This window comes from Apis florea, unplaced genomic scaffold, assembly GCF_048593485.1.
Source record: "Apis florea isolate Af1SG1 unplaced genomic scaffold, ASM4859348v1 contig_3496_pilon, whole genome shotgun sequence".
NCBI classification, from domain to species: domain Eukaryota; kingdom Metazoa; phylum Arthropoda; class Insecta; order Hymenoptera; family Apidae; genus Apis; species Apis florea.
In genome coordinates, this window is record NW_028256773.1 from 6,442,350 (window position 1) to 6,465,811 (window position 23,462).

General features: G+C 35.3%; 1 protein-coding gene across 1 annotated transcript in view; it reads right to left on the reverse strand.

The window, feature by feature from the left end:
• Nucleotides 1-465: 465 nt before the first annotated feature.
• The window catches only part of LOC147656835 (uncharacterized), a 28,778-nt gene continuing 5,781 nt past the window's right edge, over nt 466-23,462 (reverse strand). Inside the window, exons 2-3 of the mRNA XM_086913468.1 lie at nt 19,013-19,097; nt 466-18,162 (exon numbers count right to left, since the gene is read on the reverse strand). Coding sequence (XP_086769594.1) covers nt 18,014-18,162; nt 19,013-19,097 — 234 coding nt within the window. The 3' untranslated portion in view covers nt 466-18,013. The remainder of the gene's footprint in view (nt 18,163-19,012; nt 19,098-23,462) is intronic.

Genomic DNA, 23,462 nt, shown 5'->3' on the forward strand with positions numbered 1-23,462 from the left:
TATATATATGTATACATGTACATATATATACATATATATTGTATATTTGAGACATAAGTGCATTCGGTTAAAATACAACTTAGTATTAATAATTTCACGTATTACAAAAGTTGTCGTCGAATATGAAACAATTTGATGCGAAGATTAGAAAAAAACGCATCGTTTATTTTTTTTAATATTATTTTTTATCTTCTCTCTCTCTCTCTCTCTTTCGTTCGCTTTCACTCTCTATCTCTTTCTCTCTCACTTTTTTAAAACTCTTCCTTGTATGTTTCTTTTGTATTCTCTTTATTTCTTTTTCTCTTTGTCGTCTATTCCCATTTTGGGCCGACATTTTAAAAGTATGTGAGTGAGTGGGCATTAAAAATAGGAAGGAAAAGGTTTTAGGATCGAGAGATGTCTCACTCTTTCTTTCTCTCTCAAGGAGAGTGGTAAGGAAATTTGGGGCCAGGAAACTGACTTTCCTTTTCTCTTTCTTTTTTTATTCATATTATAGTAACCAACCACCCCCACTGTACACGCTTCTGCTCGACTCTTCGTCCTCTCGTGGACATTGAAAAATTAGGATACGCAAGTGTCGAGGTCGAAGAATGAAATTCGAAGGGGACGATAGCCGTACATGGGATATTTTAGATCCCTTCATTACCGATCGACGATAGTCGACGTTAATATTCATTACAGCATCATCTATGTCGCTCCTTCGTTTTATTCTCCGATTCGACCAATTGAAAATATGTCGTAGCTCGGTCGCCGAACGTTCGCGATTATTTGGAACAACGAGGATTGTCCTTCTCTCACCACTCTTTCTCATTCTTTTTCTTTCTCTCTCTCTCTTTCTCTCTCACTCTCTTTTTCTTTCTCTGTTTAGGCGATTAACAACATTCAAAGTCTGAGCGACATGAAACAACGCGCGAGGATCGAACTTCCGAAATATCGTTCACCACGCGATTACCTTTGTATTCGTCGCGTTACTAATTTTACAATTCATTAATTCACTTGGTACGACGTATCTTTTTGCGACGCCTTCTCGTTTCACTCTCTTGTTTCCATCTCTTTCATTTATCATCTTTTTCCTGTAAACATGATACATTCTTGAACACAACGAGATCGTGACGCGAATATAAACCGTTCGACGACCGATCGACGGTTGCAAGCTAAGAAAATCGGCGCGGAAGCGATAGTGGCGCACGGGTACGTGACCATTCTTTTTTTATTATTTTTTTTATTTTTAAAGTTCTCGTTTATATTAGGAATCGAAGGGGGACTGAATATATTCGAAAAACCTTGGTAAAAATATGTGCCGTGACCCCGCGCCACTCGGCTCGCCGACGCTTCTGGCCCACCTTAATTAATTTCTTTTTTTTTTTCGTTTTTTTTTTTAAAGATTTTTTGTTTCACCTGTCTTAAACTCCAAACACTTCGTTCGGCCGTTGGCGCTATACGAAATGATCAGTTACAATATCATATTATATATATAATATATATAATATATAATATAATATATATATTATATTCTACATTACATTACTATGTTCGAAAAATAATATTACAATATATAGTGTATGTTGTTATGTGTATTATCATATTAATATTTTTTTTTTGTTGTTTTGTTACTCTTCTTATTCCTCCTCTCCTCCACGATAGTAACGCCTCGCTTTTTTCTTACCTATCGCATTTTTATCTCTCTCTCGCTCTCTCGCTTGCGCTCTCTCTCGCTCGCTCTCGCTCTCGTTCTCTCTCTCTCTCTCTCTCTCTCTCACGCTCGTTCGCTCTCGCGCAAATCATTTTCGTTTTCTCTCTCTTTCTCTCTCTCTCTTTTCTCTCTTCTATTATTATGCGCGGTAATACCTAAAATTTACAATTAATTCATAATCCGAAGACGACGACGATGCTGCTGAGAGGGCAAAATAGAGAGAAATCTCGCTTATTATTCGTTTCCCCAGAGTTGCATATTTCATGTGTCTCCGGTGACATGTGTACATGTGTGTCCTCTGTATGTGTATATATGCATGTATACGGTCGTATAAAATTATTATTATTATTATTATTTTTCATGGCTAAGTCTCGATACGATACAAACGGCGCTTGAACATTTTTCGTTTAGAAAAATTCGTTTCGCGTGAATCAACGAATCACAGTGGAACAGGACGGGAACGATCGATTCGAGCCAACACGGTCCCCCAACACGGCCGTCGAGTTATCGAATCTCGATCGTTCTGGCCGTTCGCTATCACGGAATGCCCTAGAAGATTCATCTTCACCGTGGAACCATTTGTGTGTTGCTTCTCTCAGCAGTACGCGCGTCTAGTCACGTTACTAAATCCATTTGGTGTGTGTTGTGTGGATGTAAAACCGCTAGGCGCTTCTCTCTCTTCTCTCATTTCTCCTCGCTTTTTTTTTCTTTTTTCATTTTTAATTTGAATAACAACCATTTTTTTTTTTTTAAATTTGTTTTACTAAATATATCACAAACTGCCGGTGGTTAGTGCAGCTATCGAGTTCGTGCCAAAACCGTTTATTTCGTTAATATTCCTTGGTGTATGTGCCACGGTACGCGGTGATCGGGTCAAAAGTGACCCACGCCAGTAGATTCAAATTTTATCTAATTTTCGTTCGTCTAATCAATATTAATATACCCGATCGCGAAATCGACTAGGTCAAAAATGACCCAGCCATCGAATACGAAGCAAAGATTCGTATCATTTGTGTTTTTTTGTTTCGTTAAATGGGTGAAATCGTTCTTTTTTTTTTTTTTTTTTTTTTTTTTGACGATGGAAACGAATACTTTTTTTTTAAGTATTGATGATTTTTGAGTTTTGATTATATACTTTTTGTTTTCTTTCGAATAAACGCTTTTCGGCACGAATTCCCAAGCTACCACCGGAAAAATATAACGTTAAGGGATTACATGTTAATAGTTACATCACTGTCAATAGACGCGCAGCTCTGAAGGATTCTCCACGAAATATCATGGAACCGTTCGACGAAGAATCCTTCGGTCTCGTCTCCAACGTACGGTTAGTTTTAAGTTGTCGAACTAGTAAATTTTTTTTATTTTCCGTTTTATTATGCTGCCACAGAAGATTCTCCTTTTATTTATTTATTTATTTATTTTTTTTTTTCGTTTTCGTTTACTCGTAAACTGTAAATACCTTTATAAATTCATTACCTTAAAAGTATATATATTTATATATATATTATATTACGTAATAATCTTCGTTTCGTTTTGTTTTCCATTTTCTTCCTTTCGCATTGCTCGTTTTCTTCTTCTCTTTTTTTTTTTTATCGATAGAATCGTCGCGGATGCCTAATAGAATTGATTACGAAATTTTGAATTTTTTTTTTTTTTTTACTTTCCATTTCCATCGATCTTCCACCTTCGATCTATTCATCCTTCCACTATCGAAAAACTTTTTCTTCTACCCTTCCACTCTTTTCTATTTTCCATTTTCTTATTTTTTATTCGTATTTTTTTCTTACTTTTTCTTTTTTTAGAAAACTTGTAGTCAAGGGGGGCGACCGTGTTTCTTAATTACGTCGGAAGGACGTGACAGAGGTTTCGGGGGCAGGGGGGAGGGAGAAGTAAAGGACAGAGAGGAAATCAAGCAATTGTCTCGAGATATTATTACAACAAGTAGAGGTAATAAGTAACACCGGATTAATTCTGTTTCATTCGAGGCTGTACAGGCATTTTGTTATCGTTTTATAGTTTTTTTTCTTTTTTTTTTTTTTTTTTCTTTTTTTGCCGTAGACACCGCGAAAAATGAATGAAACACTAACACTCGTTCAATATGACCGACACTGGAACACTCGGAGAAAAAGTGTTCGAACGAAAGTCCTTTATTATAATTTTTTTTCATTTTTATTAAGTGATGCGAGTCGAGCACCCATCGAGCATCGTTGTCGAGTTAAAAACGTTCAGAATATATCGGCGTAATCCTTTTCTGATTCGTATTTTTCCACGTCTGACCGGTTGAACTGAAATCGAAACATCTTCGAATCGGAATCTAAATAAAATCGACCTATAAGATCGATTTAGAAAAAAAAAAAAAAAAGAAAAGTTTATGGTCTACGAATTAAATTTTTCGCACGAGGAACTTTACCAACTAGGAACCTATTCGTCAGATTGCGCTGCGAGCGTCTGCGTAGTCGTATGTTTTTAGTTTCATTTTAAGAGGACAACGCTTAGTAACTAGAACTGTGTATCTGGAACTATCGATGCGAAGAATCTATCATTGTTTATCGAGAGCAAAAGAAAAACTTTTTTACTGATCGTATTAATAATTTTTTTCAACGTGTTGACTCTGTAGTCAGACCGAAGCCACCATGTTTCGACGATACAAAAATGTTTTTTAACATTTTCTTCGCTGTAACGATGAAACTAATTTTTCCCTCGCGTTACTTACTTATTACGCAAACTAGTTTAGAATCCACGATTTAAATATGATTGAAACACTTGTAAGAGAAAACAATTTTCGATATTTCTTACGAGACGAAAATTTAAATTAAAATTAATTTTGCTAAAAGTATCTACACATCTTTATAGATCACCCGCCACCATTTTCGATAATAATCATCACAAACACCGAATAACCTCGCGAATAACCTCGAGTCAACGTGTTAAAAAATCCCTACGAGCCGATATTTCGAACTTTCTAACGCGAGTTTCGAGTAATCTAGGGCGCGAAAAATTTTGGGGGGATCGATATCGGTAAGAACGTGTTTTTAAGACAGCAACGATAAAGTGGGGCCTCGACGCGGAACGGGGGGGGGAGGGCATTCGAAACTAGCGATCAGCAAAAAGTGACACTGTGCAACTTCCTAAGCGGCTATCTATCTCTAATAGTATATTAAACATTTCTGGGCGATTAATATTAAACACTACATATAGATATCGATATATTAATAATGACCATCCCTCTAATTGTAGCGTAGCTCAGGCGTGCGCGTTGCGTATACGTATAAATGACCAAGAACACCTAACTAACACATTTCTACCACGATATAATAACTCGCGTATCTCTGTGTCTAAACGTGTGTAATAATATACGTGTGTGTATGTAATACCGTATTATTGTATGTGTGTGTGTGTGTGTATATATATATATGTGTGTGTCCCTCTATGTATACACGTCGAATCAGAAAAGGGTCTTCTAGAGAAGCGTTTTCGCAATAGGCGCAGAAGCTCACACGTGAAGCAAGGGAAAACACGAGCACTCGTTTTGACGTTTGTTTCGAATAAATCGTTGTGCGCGTTCGTTCATCTATTCTTTCAGGATTATAATATCGATTAGACGATCTGTATGTTGCGATGACACGTGTTCTATCCTAGAGTTGGCCGTCTTATATCCACGAAGGGTCGCGTCGAACATGAAATCGCTTGAAACGCTTTCACGGATTCTTTCGAAGGTGCGTCATCGTGATCATTTTTCAAATTTCCCGCCAAAAGAGTAGAGCGAGCGATTCCAAGCCACCTTTCGACACGGCGTCTCGAATGGACGATGTACGAGGCTCGATGTACATCGAGGTTACAAGATTTCCGCGAATAACTTGAATACCAGTTTTCTCTTTCTCGTTTTTCCTCTTTTCCCTCGAATAAGATTCACGGGTGATTAATTATTAAATGATAATTATTCAACGTCTTCTTTGTCTAAGTCGCTAGCACAGAAGAAGCGGGGGGTTAGAACTTTAATAGTTTGCTGCGTTCACTTCGACGAACGAGGGTATTACGATATTCTTTTTTCCTTTTTTTTTCTTTTCTTTTTTTTTCCCTTTTCGTCGTAACGAAGATTAAGAGTGTTTCTGGCAAAGGTGGGGTGTGATGGGGACCAGATGTACGAGAGGGTATCCGTATTTTTTTTTTTCGTATCGCTCTTCGAAATATTCTTCAAATGGACGTCCCTTTCTGCAATCTTTTTAATTTGTTGAAAAAACGGCACAATTATGTGTGTGTGTTTTTTTCCTATCTCTTCTCTCTTGTTGTTTTTTTCTCTCTTTTTCTCGTTCAAGACAAGGTATGTATATATATATGTATGTATATTCGTCTATAGAAGATCCTGCACCGGAGAGCAAAGGATGGAAGATGGCTATTCTCGCGGTGCGCGCGTGCGTGCCTCTGGCCCTCTGGTCTGTTGACGAGGAAACTATGTTAAAGGAAGCATTCTTCTTTTTTTGTTCTTCTTCTTCTAACCTCGTTTTTCCATCGTTTGTTTATTTTTTCTTTTATTCGATTTATTTCATTTTGTTTATTCCTCTTTTAAATAGATACGTCTACGTCATCTAAATCGTGTTTTTACCTTTAAGTAAATGTAATTATTTAGCGTTTATTTATTTATTTATTTACTTATTTCATTTTTTTTTTTTTTCGTTTTGTTTGCTCGCTCGTTATTTTTAGAGAGTACGTTTTTTTTACTTGTTATATTTAGACACTAAGCGGTTAATTGGGCGCGAGATCGAATATCGTCTTCGCTCTCGTCGCGGTTTTCATTCAAAGAAAATTGGAAGGACGTATTTGAAAGAAGGTTGGGGGCGAGGAGGAGTGGGGAGTTTGGAGGTTAAGGAAGAAGCAAAGAGAGGGGGAGAGAAGAGAATTCGGGGAGAAGAAGAAAATAGGGGGAAAAAGGAGGGAGAGAAAGAACGAAAGCGGACATAAGAGGCTTCGTCTTCGTCTATATATCCTTGGCGGAGATATTGTGCATATGCGGTTGCAGGATTTCCCGTGTTTCGTTGTACAATAGAAAAAATGGACAGAATTGTCGGTCAATCAAAAGGATAGACGTTCCTTTGTAACGTTTCCCTAATTAATTTCATTCCCTCTTATGTTTATCGTTTTGCTCGTCCGTGTTCGTAAAGGAGAAACGGCGGGCGGCCGCGACGGATTTTAAAAAGTCTTTCATATTTCTACTTCGACACACTAATGAGAAGCTTTACTAAGGGCGTTTAGGCTGGAATACAACTAACATGCAATTAGTTCGAACCGGTAAAAGTTTCTTTTTTTCGCTTCGTCCACTACCAGCTAAGAATCGTGTAATCTACGATGTTTTTAACCACTACGACTTTATTTATTTAATTATTTAATCGTTTCCCGTTTAATATAATTCTAAACTCGAAAAATACTATTTAATCATTCGTTAGCTTAGTTCTCGAGAAAAAGTTAGTTAATTATTTCGTCGTTACGTGTTCTCTTTTTTTTTTCACTTTTTTTTTCTTTTTCTTTTTCTTCATCTTCTTCTCATCCACTCCAATTCTATCTCTTTGTTCAAACGTCGAATCTACCAATGTCGAACGCGCGTTTTATCATTATTTTTTTCACTATTCCTATTATTATTCCGTTCTACTAGTTGCTCGTTTATCTAGAAATTTCAAGTTTGAAAACAGTGTGTGTGTGTGTGTATTTTTGTATGTGTGTATATATGTGTGTTTGAACAGCAATCTTCTCTATGCTATATTATTAAAAATCGAACAGATAACTCTTAGCAAGCAATCTCATCTTTTTCAATTTTTTCTTTTTCTTTTTTTAAACAATCTGGGAGGAAAATCGTTCATTTCTTTTCGTGTGTGCAGGATAAACGGATATTCTAAACAAAAAAGAAACTTGAATTCTCACGAAGAATCGTGCATCGATGTATATTTTTATATACTCGAGATGTGACTGTTCGAAGTGTGTGTGCATCTATGTATTGTTTGTAATATGTATATTTTACAAGTGTATAAGTTGCAAAAATCCAGGTTTATTTCCATCCTCGGTACGTTTCGTGAATCGCGTTCAACACCGTTCGTTCGTCTTCTCTTCCATTCCATTCGCCTGGATCTTTCCATCCATCCATCTCCGTGCAAACGATAACGTTACAGAAACAACACCTTTCGCTCTGCAGAGAAATATGGATTTCATCGTTTTCCATTCCCCCGTCGAGTAAACAAACATTCACTTATGTCGAGCACAAGTACTTCATTTCCTCTATTATCCCTTTTCAACAACAATCGTTTCTTCTTCTTTCTTCAAACCGAACGTTCTCGTTCCCTCTTCTTTCCTCAACTTCAACGGTCGTCGAATGGATCGAAAAAAACTTTTTGCCAGACTTTCAACCAGAGATCCACTCTGTCCCTCCTCTGCTATGCCCTAGGGGTAATTTTAATTTACGTATTTCGTAATTAGCCCGCTTAACCGTATAGAATAAAAGTCAAAAATATATCATCATTATGTATATATATCCGTATATATATATATTCTTCGTTCTGTAATCTACCATCTAAATTTAATTTACTCTAGTTTACTCGAGAAGCGTGTACGCGCGACGCCATTTTTTATCTCTCTCTCACGCACGTTATCTCTCTATGTGCACGCTCGAATCCACACAGAACCGAAGCCCGTCGTCATGCGATCTCTCCTTTACATATTATATTACTCGTGTATATTAACGGTTCGAACAAAATTCTCTCGAGTGTTGCGCCATTATCTCTCTCTCTTTTTCCCTCCTTCACTCTCGTCTATTAGCGGACATAAGCTTGTCCCTGATGTGGACGGTGTATGTATTATGTATTATATTTTCGGTATGTATATCGTTTATTTATTTTTTTTTTCTCTTTTACCCCCTTCTACTTATCTGATTTTATACCTTTTCTCTCTCTTTCTCTGTTGGCTCGATACATCTATGTGCACACGCTCTATCGACCCGATCCATACGCGTTCCCCTCCCTTCCTATTATTTTTTTCCACGGATTCCTTTTCAATCGGCAATCCACTTCTCGATACGGGCTAATGGCAATGATACTCCATTCGCGTTCCACGAGCCGTGGACGGGTTATCCGACGGCAAATCCGATCGGACGCCCGTGTCGACAATTTCGGATTGGGATGGCGACGGTGGGTAGTCCAGTCGACGGTAGACAATCCGATTAAACGCGCGGCGAAAAATATCCGTACGAATTCCCGGATGTGTACGCGCTTCGAATTTTTTCCCCGTTTCGCCATTTTCCATTTCTCTGCAGAGGGTGTCCTTCTTTTCTTCTCTCTCTCTCTCTCGTTTACGTCGTCGAACCTTTCCATTTCCTGCTCGGTCGTTTCCTGCCGTCCATTCTTGCCATCATCATTATCATTATTCTTCATCCGCGAGCGAATTTTTCGCTTCCTTGTTGTTGTTGTTGTTGTTGCTTTCTATTGTTTGTTGGATTTCTGGTTCGTTGGTTTTCTCGGCAGAGTCAAAAATGCGCGCAAGAAGCTAAATAGGTGGGTACACGCGAGCGATATGTTGCAGCAGCTAATTGAATGGTGGGACGCGGTGGGAAATGAGCAGCTGTGGATGCCTGATAATTGTTACAAAACTTGGGTGATAATTTGGTCCGATAAAAAGGGGAGAAGTTGTTTACAGGGGATTCGAGAATTGAAAATTACGTTTATAAGAAAAGAAAATTTCGTTGTTGGTGAAAAAATAACGATCTGTATATATACATATATCGAAACGTTAATCCGAGTCTAAGCAAAAAACCAACGTTCCAAATTAAATTAAAAACTTCGAATTTTTTTTCTTCAAAATAATCCTAAACAATCTGTTAATAATAATTCGATAATGAATAAATTTCGTTCGTACGAGGAAGAAAAAAGAAGAATATCGATTGATCAAAATTTAAAGCTGTCCACAGTTGCTCGACAATCACGTTACCCATGCGAACCAGGGATATATTCGTTAGCCACGCGAAGCAGCATTCTTTGTTTCATTTAAAGCGACAGCGTATACAAATCGTCCTATGAACCCGTCATCGCCGGACAAAACGTTGGACAAATCGTCGATTCCTACACAGACAGATAGAAAAAGAATCGTGTTGCCTCTGGCGACACCAGCGTTCAGCGCGAGCAGATTCTTTGCGTTAGTATTATTATTATTATTTTTTTAACACGAATATACGAATTTAATTGTTTAATTAATCGCTTTGTGATTGATTGATTGCTTGCTGCAGCAGCTAAAACCCTTGACTCAAGTTGGGAAGCTTGAAAACTCCAGTGGATTTTTTTCTCATCGTATCTCATCTCTTTCCTTTTTTTTTTTTTTTTAATTTTTAATTTTTTATCTTTTTATTCTATTTATTCTTTTTTTTCCTCGTTGACTTTCTCCTTTTTCTTCTTCTTTTTTTAACTTTTTCATCGTATTATTTCTCTCCCTCATCTTATTTTATCCTCTTATATCCCTATATACGTATATACACATATGTTGATCTTTTTTTTTATCGTTAATTAAATACATTTTTTTTTGTTTTTTCTTTTAATTCATTTTGACATATCTAGAAACGATCGTTAATCGTTATCACTCTAACTAGTAGAGTATAGTTAGCACTTTTCGTTCCTATTCCTCCGTTTCTCTTTCTCCTTTCGTTACTGGCGTTTTTTTTTTCTTTTCCTTTTTTCACTAAGTATCCGTTATTTATTAACACTAATACTCTTGGTGTATTTATTACTAAGAACGTTTGGTATCGAAGGGAAAGACGGCTTTTTTTTTTCGCATCGTTTTTTATCCTCGGTTTATCAATTCATTCATTTTTTTCGCTATTCAGTTATTTCCCTAGTTCTATCCTCGGTTTTCTTTTTCTTTTTCTTTTTTTTCGCCGAAATTTTTACGCCGTGACCGATTCGAGAAAAAGAAAAATCGAAAAAAATATTCGTTGATCGACGCTAAGTCTTGGAATTCTAGTCGTGGTTTTTTTCTTTTTTTCCTCTCCTTTCCTTCCGTATAATCTCTATTCCTCGTTACTTTTTCGCTTCGAGAGGCGGGCAAACCTTTACTTCTATTTTTATTTATTTATTTATTTATTTCTGGCGGATGAAATTAAAACGAGTGAAACGAAAGATTCCGATTTGCAAAAGGAATGGCAGCTGTCGGGACGAATTGTATTTAAACGTTTCCCATTTTTCGAGAATTATTTATTTCGTGAGAAATGTTTGGGTTTGGCCCGCGTTCGAAGCAGAGGCATCGAATTTCACTGTGAAAATCGGGAAAATTTATTCGAAAAGACTCGCCTCTATATACTCGATAATAGGATCACAATTGAAAAATTGTCTCGCCGCCTATATTCATACGGCGCTACTGAACCATTTTTTTTTAATTATGGACATTCGTTTAATTATTGTACTTATAGTTTTTTTTTTTTCTTTTTTTTATACATACACGACACAACTCACTTACTTCGTTTATCATTATTTTTTTTCTCGTTATCTAAACTCTATGTATGTACATATTCTAGATGCGGCCACGAAGGAACTCGTCCGTCTAATTCTATTCAATTTCCTTTCATTCTCGTCTCTCCTGGTCTATCGAACGCGAAAAAAGAAAACAAAATGATATTTTCAGAATCCTGAATGAAAATTGATATTCGTTTTGGGGAGTGAAAAAAAAAAAAAAATTAATCAAGATTAATTTCATTGTAGACAGAATATGTCCCGTGATAAATATGAAACATGTTACTAAAAAAGTAGTAAGCAAAAAAGATAGATATAAAAATGTATCTTATTTAATCTCGTTTATACGAAATTATAATAAGTTTCGTATCCAATAACATTTTTCAAGTGTTATTTATTCTGTTCATTGTATTTCGTTGTAGTCTACGAATAAGAGTATGAAAAATGAGATTAGATTTTAGATCCATTCTTCAAAATTTGTTCGAAATTTTGAAATACTATAATTCAAAATAAATTTGTTACTATTCTAGTTTAAAGTAATGATCTAGTGAAACCAATTTATCTATTTCCTTTGAAGAGAATTAGAAACAAAATGGCTTTTAGATTATAAAACTCGTTATATTTCGCGAACAAATAAGATATATATTTATATGAACTTTTTTCCTCGTTTCTCACTTAATCAGTTCATGAAAAAAATTTTTCTTCCCACTTATTACGATTGTTTCTTATACACGATTAGAATTCTACAATTCTAATAATGAAGAAAATTCTAAAAATAAAGAAAATTGAAAAATGATTTTACGTTTCGAAAAAATAAAATGTGTTTGAAAAAGGGGGAGGGGGGGGGGGCAGGATAAATGTAGAAAAATCACGTATCACGTTCGTAGGCGTATATCGTTCTAACGATTTTTTCTAATGAAAAAAAAAAAAAAAAAAAAAAGTGTGTACATCTTTTCTCCCCTCGAAATAACATTTATATCTCTATATACACGAGTAATTTACAAGTGTCGAATCTTTCCCCTCTAATACCAACGACTAATACAAAGAAACGTAACGAGAAAGAAAAGATAAGGGAAGAATGAACGAAAGAAAGAAAGAAAGAAAAGAAAAACGAAAAAAAAACGTCTGTGTGTATGTGTATACATATTTATATATAATATATATATCTATATTTCGATTAAATTTCCTCTTTCGTTTTCGTTTCTTTCAATATTATTTCCAATGCTCATATATTCGCCGAGCATTACAATACTTTTTATTTTCTTTTTAATTTCTCTTTCTTCTTCTTCTTCTTCTTCTTTTTTTCTTTTTTTTTTTTTTCTCTTATGTACGTGTATGTGTGTCCTTTGATTCTTAAATGCTGTACAGGAACATTTATACTTGTTTAATCGTTTAAATCGCTCGTTCGATTTATTTTTTGCCTTTTTTCACTTTTGTATTCAATAATAATTATTTTATTAATAACCTATATTTTATTTATAATACACTTATATCCTGCCAGTTAAGAGTTAATTTGTTACACCTATGTCCGTTTAAATAATTAACGCTAATATTCCGTCTCTCGAGTTGTAGCGGTTAATTAATTGATCAAGATAGAAAAGAACATAATGTTAACAAATTTAGAAAAAGAATAAGTGAAATATAATTGACGAGCTTTCTGGAAAAAGATTTCAGTTCCATTTTCTTTTTTTTTCTCTTTTTTTTTCTTTTTTTCTTTTTTTTTTTTTTTTTTTTCAATACATCTTAAATACAATAAAAAGATGATGACAATCGAATAATGAAAATGGCGGTTAACCGTCAAGTGGCGACCCCTAGTTCCATTAAAGGCTAATTAACTTATCTTTCAAAATTCATTTCTTTCCTCCAAACATTATAACCTCTTATAATAATAATTATATTAATAATATAACAATTTTGATAGAAAAAAAAAAATTTCTAAAGTATATGATATATATATATATATATATAAATTAGAGTCTTTCAAATAGATTTTTATACATAATAAATAGTGCCGTTTTCCATAAAGCTGATCAATTCTCTTAGAAAAAAATCGTCTTAGAAAAAACAAACGACGCGGCTGTCTCGCTGTACTGATTGGGCTTTCATTGTCTGTGAAGTCGTGCTTATATGTCGGTTGCTTATATAGTATATCTGTGTGAATTTAATTGTGTGTGTATGCATGTGTGTGTATATGTATATACATATATTATGTTTATTCGCGTGTTATCGACAAATGAAGAGAGCGCGCAAAGGACCCTGGCCCATCTTGAATAAATGACTAGCTCAACAACGCGTTTTCTCGTTTGCAATCTTAAATCCCGGGCGAGGGAGGGGGAGGGTGAGTGGGAGGGAGAGGGGGGGGAGGGGGAGGGTGTGAAGGATCAATGAACTGATTCGCTCTTTGAACGGCTTGGTCGGGAAAGTAGGTGAAAGCCTTTCCTGGACGGTCGTGTTCTTTTTTTTTTTTTTTTTTTTTTTTTTTTTATTTTTTTTTTTATTTTGTTTTCTCTCTAAAAATGTAACTTAACGAACTTAAGAAAAAAAAAATTAACAACAAGAAAAATAGTCAAGTAATAATAATAACATTAATAATATAATAATTATAATGATAATAATAATTATTGTGATAATAATGTAATAATATAATAATAATAATAATAATAATAATAATCTTAATAATAAACATGGAAAAAAGTCAGTAACGCGAATGAAAAAAAAAAAATTCTTCAAAGAATAAAAACATTGCAAATTGAAAATTGAGTGATCGAAAAAATTGAATACTCTTCATTCAAATTGAAATACTTTAGTTCTCTCGATTCACTTTTTTCTCACTTTTTCTCCTTTCTTTCTTTTTTTTTCTTTTTTTTTTTTTTTTTTTTAACTTAATCCCTGGTAGAAAGGACTATAATACGCATCGCGATATAATACTTTTTTGCTTTTTTCCCCTTTTTTGTATTTACGTATGATTCTGTCGCTGCTACGTTTTCATCACGCGTCGATTGCACTGTAATTTTTTAAACTTTCATCTCTTCATTGTTAAACGTAACCGGAGGGAAGAGGGGTAGGAAGAAAAAAAAAAGGAAACGATTAAAAACGGTTGTAATAAAATAACGTTGAAATAAAATTCGTAAAGGAGGGATACATTGGGAAGGATTTAAATACTAGTACGGTAGATATATCGATTAATATTCCTATCTATCTATTTATCTATTTATATAAACTGTATTTTATATATATATAATATTTATATATATATATATATAAAATAAAAACGAATATTAATATAGTTAATATCGTGAAATATAGAGACGGGGGGCGAAGGAGCTTCGACAAAGTGTAAAAACGTGTAAGAACGACGAAAGACTTTGTTACCGACGGCGGGTCCTTCGCGCGGCACGCGGGAAATTCAAATCGATCGAACGATCGAGCGTTCGTTATTAATCGCGTTATCAATCGTAAAATACATATTTCACGAATAGCGAAACTTATCGCCTACAAAGAAACAACTACTTGGAAACGGAGCACGTGATCGAAAGAAATATAATAACGAAATAGAATTTTTTTTTTTACATTGGATTCGTTTCACGAGCAGCGATCAATATAAAACGATACATTATTTTTCGTGTCACCTTTTCGTGCCATCATTCGTATCGAATCTCTCTCTTTCCCTATTTCTCTCTAACTATCCTTCTTTCTATCTATCTTCTATTCCCTTTCTCCTCTTTTTCTCTTTCTCTTTTCCCCTTTTGATCTAGCGCGCGCACATCCTTCCTCTAAAAAATTCCATTACTTCTTTAATTAAATATAATTTTTCTCATATATATTTGTCATATACATTTGTCGTAATGTTATCGTACTTAAATAGCGTTTTTACTCGCCTAAGAGTGTGTTGATTTTCGGCGTTTCCTTTCGCGGAATGGAGAGAGAACGTAAAAGTAATAAAAAGGAAAAAAAAAAAAAAAAGAAGAGAAGAAAAAAAAAAATTCGATGAAAAATTCATCTCGAAGTTGGAGAGTCGCCGGAAACCACGTGTGTAAGGCTTCGTTCCTTCCTTTCGAAGGAGATATTTATTATTATTTTTTTTTTTTCCCCTCTTTATGTATATATTTATATATTTATATAATATGTGTAATATATATATATATATATATGTATGTATCGTTTCGTCGTTTCATTTACGATCGAATCATCCTGTTCTATAATCAATATTTCGCTGTTTTCTCACTCTCGCGTCGTTCGTTTTCCCTCCTTCGACTTATGTATATATTTATATTATTATTCTTTTTAATTTTTCGCGAAATCAATGCCTTCTGGCGCGTGTGCACGCACGCTCGATCGATCATTCGATCACGTGCGTGCACACGCGCAATTATATCGATGTAGAAACAAAATAGTCAGTGAATTTTTCATTTAGTGTATATACGAGTATAAAAAACTTCGTTATTCGTTATATCGGGGGGTCAGTTTTTCACTTTTGAATGCGCAGTGCATCCCTTGAAGATTTTCTTTGCCATTTTGTCGAGATGATCGTTGCTTGTAGACTTATGATCGAACAATCCTTCTGATATTAATCGTTGATTTTATTCAAATGTATAAATTAACTCAGTGAAGATTCCATTTTTCTGAAATCTTTTCAATTAATAATTAATAATTAATTCTTAAACAACATTCGTGAAATAAATAATCGAATATCTTACATCTTATTAAAATTGAACAATAATACTGTAATGCTAAAAAAAAAAAAAAAAAAAAATCGTTCGTTCTCTAGAAATTCTTCTTTTCTAGAAATCTCTTTCTCTCTCTCTCTCTTTCTCTCCCTCCCTCTCTCTCTCTCTCTCTCTCTCCCTCCCTCCCTCTCTTTTTTTTAAACATCTTACTACTATCTAAAACTATACACGATAATATAAATATTTTTCTCTTTCACTTCACGTAGGAACCAATAATCATTAACCTTTCCCCCAACAGAACGACTTCAAGAAGTGAAGTCTGAAAATGGCTTTGAAGAGGAATTCAATAAGAATTCCTCGATACGTTACGTAATAGTAGTAGTAATAGTAGTAGTAGTAGTAGTAGTAATAGTAGTAGGTATCGATTCGGCAAGAGATAATAAAATGAACGGTACCAACATCAAAAGAGTTAAATTATTCGATATCTGATGATCCACTGATCCGTGCAAGCCTACTCGTACGATATGAATTCGTTCGATTGGCACGAACGCGAAGGAAATTTTACGATCCCGCAACTCGGAATATACTCGGTTTCCCAGGAGATCGTATAACTTCTAACCACGTTTCCCCTCTGTATGCATAGTACGTGTATAATAATATATGTACACATAATGGTACCAAGATCTTACGGAACATCAACCGCGATTCCCTGTCTCTCTTTCTCTCTCATTCTTCGAGAGAACGTGTCTCGCGAATCGTGAGCTGGTAAATTCGTTTCAATTTATTCTCGATCAGCGATCGCGTGGAAGAACATAGAAATCACGAATCACGAATAAGACACTCGAGGTTAAATGGAAGTTTTCCACGGAAATGGGTGGTTCCACGGAGATTGGAAGGTGAAGTGGAAATGAAAAAGAAATGTCTATGCAGATTAATTAATCTGAAGGGAATAAACTTTGGATGGATTTTCTTGGGGGGAAAAAAAAAAAAAAAAAAAAAAGAAAGAAGAAATTTTTAGAATTATTTCGATACATACTCTGTTTCGCCTCTTTTCTTCATGGAAGTGTTAAGGGAACGAGGCAAGAAAAAAAAAAAAAAAAGAAAGGCAGGATCTCAAGGAAGACCTCGTCGTGTACCGTCGAGCGCACGTTTCTCTCGCTGATCATTCAACTTCGACGGCCGCTCGATGGCGTCCATCCTACAAATCATCGAATATTGCACGATCAATTTTGTTCGTTCAAGATTCATTCTCGCGAACGAAACTCTTAATCGAACAGATACCATACCGATAACGAGAAACACGTCCCCGGACACGGAATACAAATCATCGAAATTTAACAAGACGAACGCGTACGCGCGCGAGGAGCAGAAAAAAAAAAAAAAAATAAAAATTAACGGCCAGAGAGAAACCATATCATCCACGACGAACGAATTAACGCCTTTTTTTCCTTTTTCGTTTCTTTTCCTTTTTCGAATGCGCGTTGTTCATCTTCAAGGGATAGCACAAGGGGAGGGAGGAAGGGGAGGGGGAGGAGGAGGGGGGAGGGGAGGGCGAGAAGAAGGGAACGAAACTCGTAGCCATCCTTTCCATCACCGTCACATTCGTGGGACCACGAATCTCGTTTCTTGATCCGCTCCTCCCTCTTTGATCCGCGTTCGATACGCTCGCCTTTTCTCCCGATCTCTATCTAGCTCGACGAAAACCTACGTATCGGAGGAGATTCGCAGAGGAGGATGAAATAGAATCGAGTCGGTCCTTCCTGTGTCACCGAGCGACGACGACGACGACGACGACGACGACGAAGAGAACGACGAAGACACATTGAAACACATATGCATCTCTTTTGTCTCTCCTTGTCGATCTTGCTCGAAACGTGATCATCAACGCCGTTACGCGAGAAGCTCTCTCTTGTTCCTTCCTCTTTTTTCTTTACTTCTATCTATCTATCTATCTATCTATCTATCTATCTCTTGTTACCTATCTTGTTCCTTTACTTTTTCTTTTTTTTTTTCTCGTTTCGTCGGTCGTTTTCCACTTCCATTCTTCCCTTTCGATCCCTCGTCGAGTCTGTTCAAGTCTCCTCTCTAAGTCGAGACTTTTCTCTCCTTCGTCATGTCTGCCGGTTCTTCTATCTCCTCGCCTCGTCGTGATACCACATCCGTTAAACGAGAAGGAGTAACTAGGGCGTCGCGGGCGACGTGATCGCCATCAAGGGCGCTGGCGGCAACGCGACCGGTATGTGATAATATTTACACTGGGGTCGCATGCACGCGCCCTTCACTGCGTCCCTGCACACGGTCACGCGATTCTCGATCACCTCCACGTTTCCTGGAAAAAGTTTGGAACGATTAATGAGTTGGAGATAAATGGATAAAAAAAAAAAAAAAAGAAAAAGGAAAAAATTTTCACCTTCACGACGATCCTCCGTGAATAAGAGCGATTAATAAAAATTGTTGCGCGTTTTGATCGATACATTTTCCTTTTTTTTTTTTCTTTTTCGTAACAAGCTTTTTATTCGTATGTTATTCGCTGTAAAATATTGGCACGCGTGATTAATTTCGTTTCAGCGATTCGCGGTACGGACGATTCAGGAGCAAACTGTAAAATTTTTAGCGAGTAAATCGAGTAATTTGTAACTTTGATAAAGTTGCGTCCGCGTTCGAAACAGCGGTGACCAATAGATTTGTCATCGTGATCGTATATCGGGGAACACGATCGTTTTGCGGTGGATGCGCGGTCGTCAACAGCAAAATGGCCGCAAAATACAAATGCCATCTGACCAGAAAATCGATTCGACGTGTAAGAAACGTGTATATATATATATATATCGAAATCAAATATAAATTATTAACGATTGATATTACAACATTATCTCGCAACTTATTACTCGTGTTTAAAAATACGTAAAACACACGAGACAAATGCATTTCATCCAATGCATTTAACGATACGTAATAACAGCTTGCATACGTACTCACCTACGTTCCGTAGCTAAAAATCATCGAATATAAACAAAAGTGAATAAAACGAAAACCAGTGAAAAGTGCGACGAAAAGAGATATTTAACGGTGAAAGTAGAGAGAAAAAGAAAGGGACATGGGGGAAAAAAATGTTTCCATCGCTTAAAGGAAAGGAATCAACGCACCGCGCCGCGTAGCGGCAGATCATGAAAACTCACCGTCACTGAGATGGATAAACTTGCAGGCGGGACGGTTGCACACTTGTCGATTAAAATCTTGGCACACCGGGAGGGTGTCCAGTAACTGAAAGAAAATGTGCCAGATAATTTTATTACGGACACCTCGAGATCGATCACGAGCAATAGTTACAAGGAAAAGGAGGAGGGGGAGAAAAAAAAAAAAAAAACAAACTCTCACAGTGTCTCCCATCAGAATCACACTCTTGCACAGTCACGCGCCCATTCACGCAACGAAGAGCGAAGACAAGTGTCCTGTCTTTCTCCCCACAATCACGCGCACATGTTCTTTTTGAAAAATCACTTTGGACACTCACATTCAAACTCATTTCAGTGTTAGAGCATATTCACGGTACATTACATGCTCTAAAAAATCGGATCGTATACGAATATTAATTAATTGCTACTGGTGCGCGAATAATCGACTTATTATACGAATAAATATCGTATAGCTTTTGTGAATTTTTCTCTCTTTACGAATTTTTTTTTCTTTTCTTATTATTATTTCTGAAGAATATAACGGAAATTTGATATAAGGTGGTCGTCGATTGCTCGCGCAGGTCGAATTAAGAGGAAAATTTGCAGTAGAACTTTTCTGTTTTCAAAAATGATCATTCCCTATCATTTCTATTTATCGAGACATTGTACTATAAAATTGATTGCTCTTTAGTTTCTTTCTTTTCTTTTTTTTTTTTTTTTTTCACTAGATCATCGGGCAAGTCAATAATCAGCTTGCTTCTATCACGTGATCGTTTTCACGAAACGAGTACACGATACGAGTTTCAAAAATTGATTGAGATTCGAATGGGCGAGAACAAAGGACTCGTTTTTTTTTTTTTTTTCTACGTGAACTATTTGAGTTTGTAATTATGGTAATCTTTTTTTTCTGCTTTTTGCCATCTTTTCTCTTTTCGATTTACTTTTATTCTTTTTTTTTTTTCTCTTTTTTTTTTAACATTCCCAACACTTTGTGTGCAAGGAGCGTGCCTATAAACGAGGATCGTTCGATTCGCAAATTATCTTAATTAAAGAAACGCGACAAAGAGAAACGAGTACGATTGAAAACGAGAGACTGATCGAACGGAAAATAATATTTTCCATTGGAATAAATTTTACGGTTATAATACATTAACACCAATCGTTCCGTACGCGGGAGATAAGATAAATCGATCAATTTGCGAATCAAATGTTGGAAGCCCTCTTCTCATTCGGGCCATTCAGCACAACGACTAGACTGAAGATATTGATGTTAACAAAATCTGTGTGTGTGGAATATACAGGGGAGCAACGATCGTAGGCTCGTCTAAACTGACCCCGTCCTTGTCTTTCTCGTTCTCTCGATCGAGAAATGCTGAACAGTGACGTAAAAAAAAAAAACCTGGCTGCAGCAAGAATGAAAGAAAAAAAAAAAAAAAAAAAAAAAGAAACAACAATTGTAATACGTAAAAATACTGTTGTGTATGTATATATAATAATACGAGCACGATCGAAGAACGTGTACGAATATCGATTCACTATGATTCCTTATTATACATCTTCGTCAATTCAAATTTTTCTCTATTATATTTTCCTTCTTTTTTTTTTTTTTTTTTTTATCCATTCTACGAGCAAAAGAAATCACAAAGAAGTCAAACTTGCAAGAGTTGTCTCTAGCATTAAGATAAAAAAAAAAAAAAAAAATAAAATAAAATAAAAAAAGACGCAAGAAAATGCCAGTTCCAGATCGTCGAAACGAAAAAAACTGAAGGAAAAAAAAATGGAATATTCTAATGATGAAAATAATAATAATAATAATAATAATAATAAAAGAAAAGCCTCAAATGAAGCGAAAAATATTCGACAAGCTATACTACTGTCCGTTCCTTTGTTTAACCCCGAGCGAAAGTTGTATGCATATTATATGTACACACACACAGAAACACACACGTACACTCGAATCTAGGGAAAGATTATCTGATGTATGTATATATATGCATATATATATGCAATATATATATATATATATAGATGTATGCCCGAGAGAATATATGAATATAGACAAATGCAGCAAAAAAAAAAAAAAAACAGATTAAACATCAAATTCCAGAGAACTGATATCGGTGTTAGCAAAAAACGTTAGGTCAGAAGCGGTTAACAACCTACCAGACAGAATATTATATATATATGTATATTAAAGAAAAACAAAAAATTAAATCAAGAAACGAACGAAATAAAAGAGAAAAATCAACGAGGAAAAGAAAAGAAAAAAAAATAATAACAATAATAATAATGAAAGAGAAAACTAATAGAAATGAATCGTTTGGATCAATTGTAATCAGAACATTTAAATTTCGCGGGCGAAAGTAATACCATAGGCTCACCATAGAAGCGTGCAAAATATACGTGTAAATAACGAAGAAAAGGAAAAAAAAAAAAACAGGAATTGAAATGAATAAAAAACAGATAAATAGAAAGAATTGTGTACAAAGTAAAAGAAATAATAGAAAAAAAAAAAATAAAAAAAAAAATAAAAAGAAAAAACTGCAACTGGAATTAAACCTCTTCTTGATTTATAAAGCGATCACCGATCGAGTTTCTTCTCGTGTGCTACACGATAACCAATATAGAAACTGCAACAGAGAATAATAATATTGATGAAAAGAAAAAAAAAAGAGAGAAAAAAAGACAGAGAAATGATTGTAAACGAACAATCCTTACGCGTGGTAAACAAGATATATCAAATGATAATAAATAGCGAATAATGATGATATACAGATAGTATATGTATATATATATATATATATATATATATATATATATTCTATATATTCTATATATATATATATATAGAATAACGAGACTAATCGATAATAATCAGAAGAAGAATAACGATAACAAGAGTAAGAATAATAAACTATTTAATAACTTTTGCAACTGCGTAAGAGATAATTTGCTACAAACACAGAGTCTGGTCATGCAAATAATGGCCCGGGAGAAGGGGGGTTGGTTCGTTCTGCTTGGGTGATCGATCAGATTTCCCGATTTTCAATCGAATTCCATTCTCCTTTCTTTATCACTTTATCACCGAGATCGCGTAAAATATCGAAAGAGAAAACGAAAAAAAAAAAAGAGAAAAAAAAAGAAAAAAAAAAGAATAGGGGAGAAAGATGAAAATCCCCCTCCCCCTACACGTACTCAAGATTGAAAAGAACGAGTATTTGTTACAATCGCGAGATTTCAATAGTTTCAATAGATGGTAGTGAAAGAGTTTACGTAATTTGTTCACGTGATTCATTCGTTCAAGGGGAGGAGGATCGCGCGTAAGACAACGTAGCCCCTCCTCGTCACCCAAGCAATTCGTGTTGTGCTGCCAAAAGCCGACTTGAGAGGACCGCCGAAAGGGTTTTTGGTTCGCGTGCGTGAATTATACAAGACTTAAAAAAGACACACACATCCACTCACTACTAAAAAGCTACGTAAAAATAAAATAGAGAATATAATATATAGATAGATATATAATAGAATAAGAAAGTGGGATAGAAGACAGATAGAGAGGTTGGCAAAGAATATCCACGGTGGGCGGGATGGATATCCACGCCAGCGAACCAAACCGCCCCCGTTGGCTGGTGGCTGGACAAAAGTCAGCGGTTATTGGCATTCGTATAAAAAATGTGGATAAATGGGATAATGTTCGTATAAAAGCTGTCAAAATTAATAATATTCTACTGCAAATAAGTTCAACACTAGGTTCAACTGCGACTCCGCAACCATAACAACAGAGCTGTTTATATATATATTACATATATATGTGTGTAATAATGCTCACGAATAAATCAAGTTTCAAACATGGAGGAAACATGTGATAAAAAATGTTAACGGGGGGTGGGAGGGAGGGGGGCAAGAGTACTTCAAAAAAAAAAGAAAAAAAAAATATGTATTTGATAGATCTTCTAATAAGGTCTCTATTCGATTTCGAAGAGAGAGATTTCGTGTGAGAGGAGAACAAAATGGCGGACAACCATGAATCGTCTGGTTTCTTCTTTCTTTCTTTTCTTATTATTTCTTTTTTTTTTTTTTTTTCATTCTCTTTGATTTTAATGGAAAGCTTTGTCAATTCTGTTCCCTGCATTCTTTTGCACTAAAAGAAAAAAAAAAAAAAAAAAAAAAAAAACAAACAAATGAAAAAAGAAAAAAAAAATATGGAGATTCCGCGGGCACGCATCTTTGATTCTTGGTCCCGATTTTTTTACGTTATATTTTCAATTTTTTTTTTTTTTTATTATTATTATTCGTTTTCTCGGTTACGTAATGCGTCAGAAGCTCTCTATGCAAGCGACAGGATTGTTCCGTGTTTTCGATTTGGCGACAGCGGTAAATTAGAATAGTCTGGAGGATATCCAGAGAGCGGAAGGAGAAAAAAGTGTTGCACGTCACACGTGGAGAATCGTTTCGA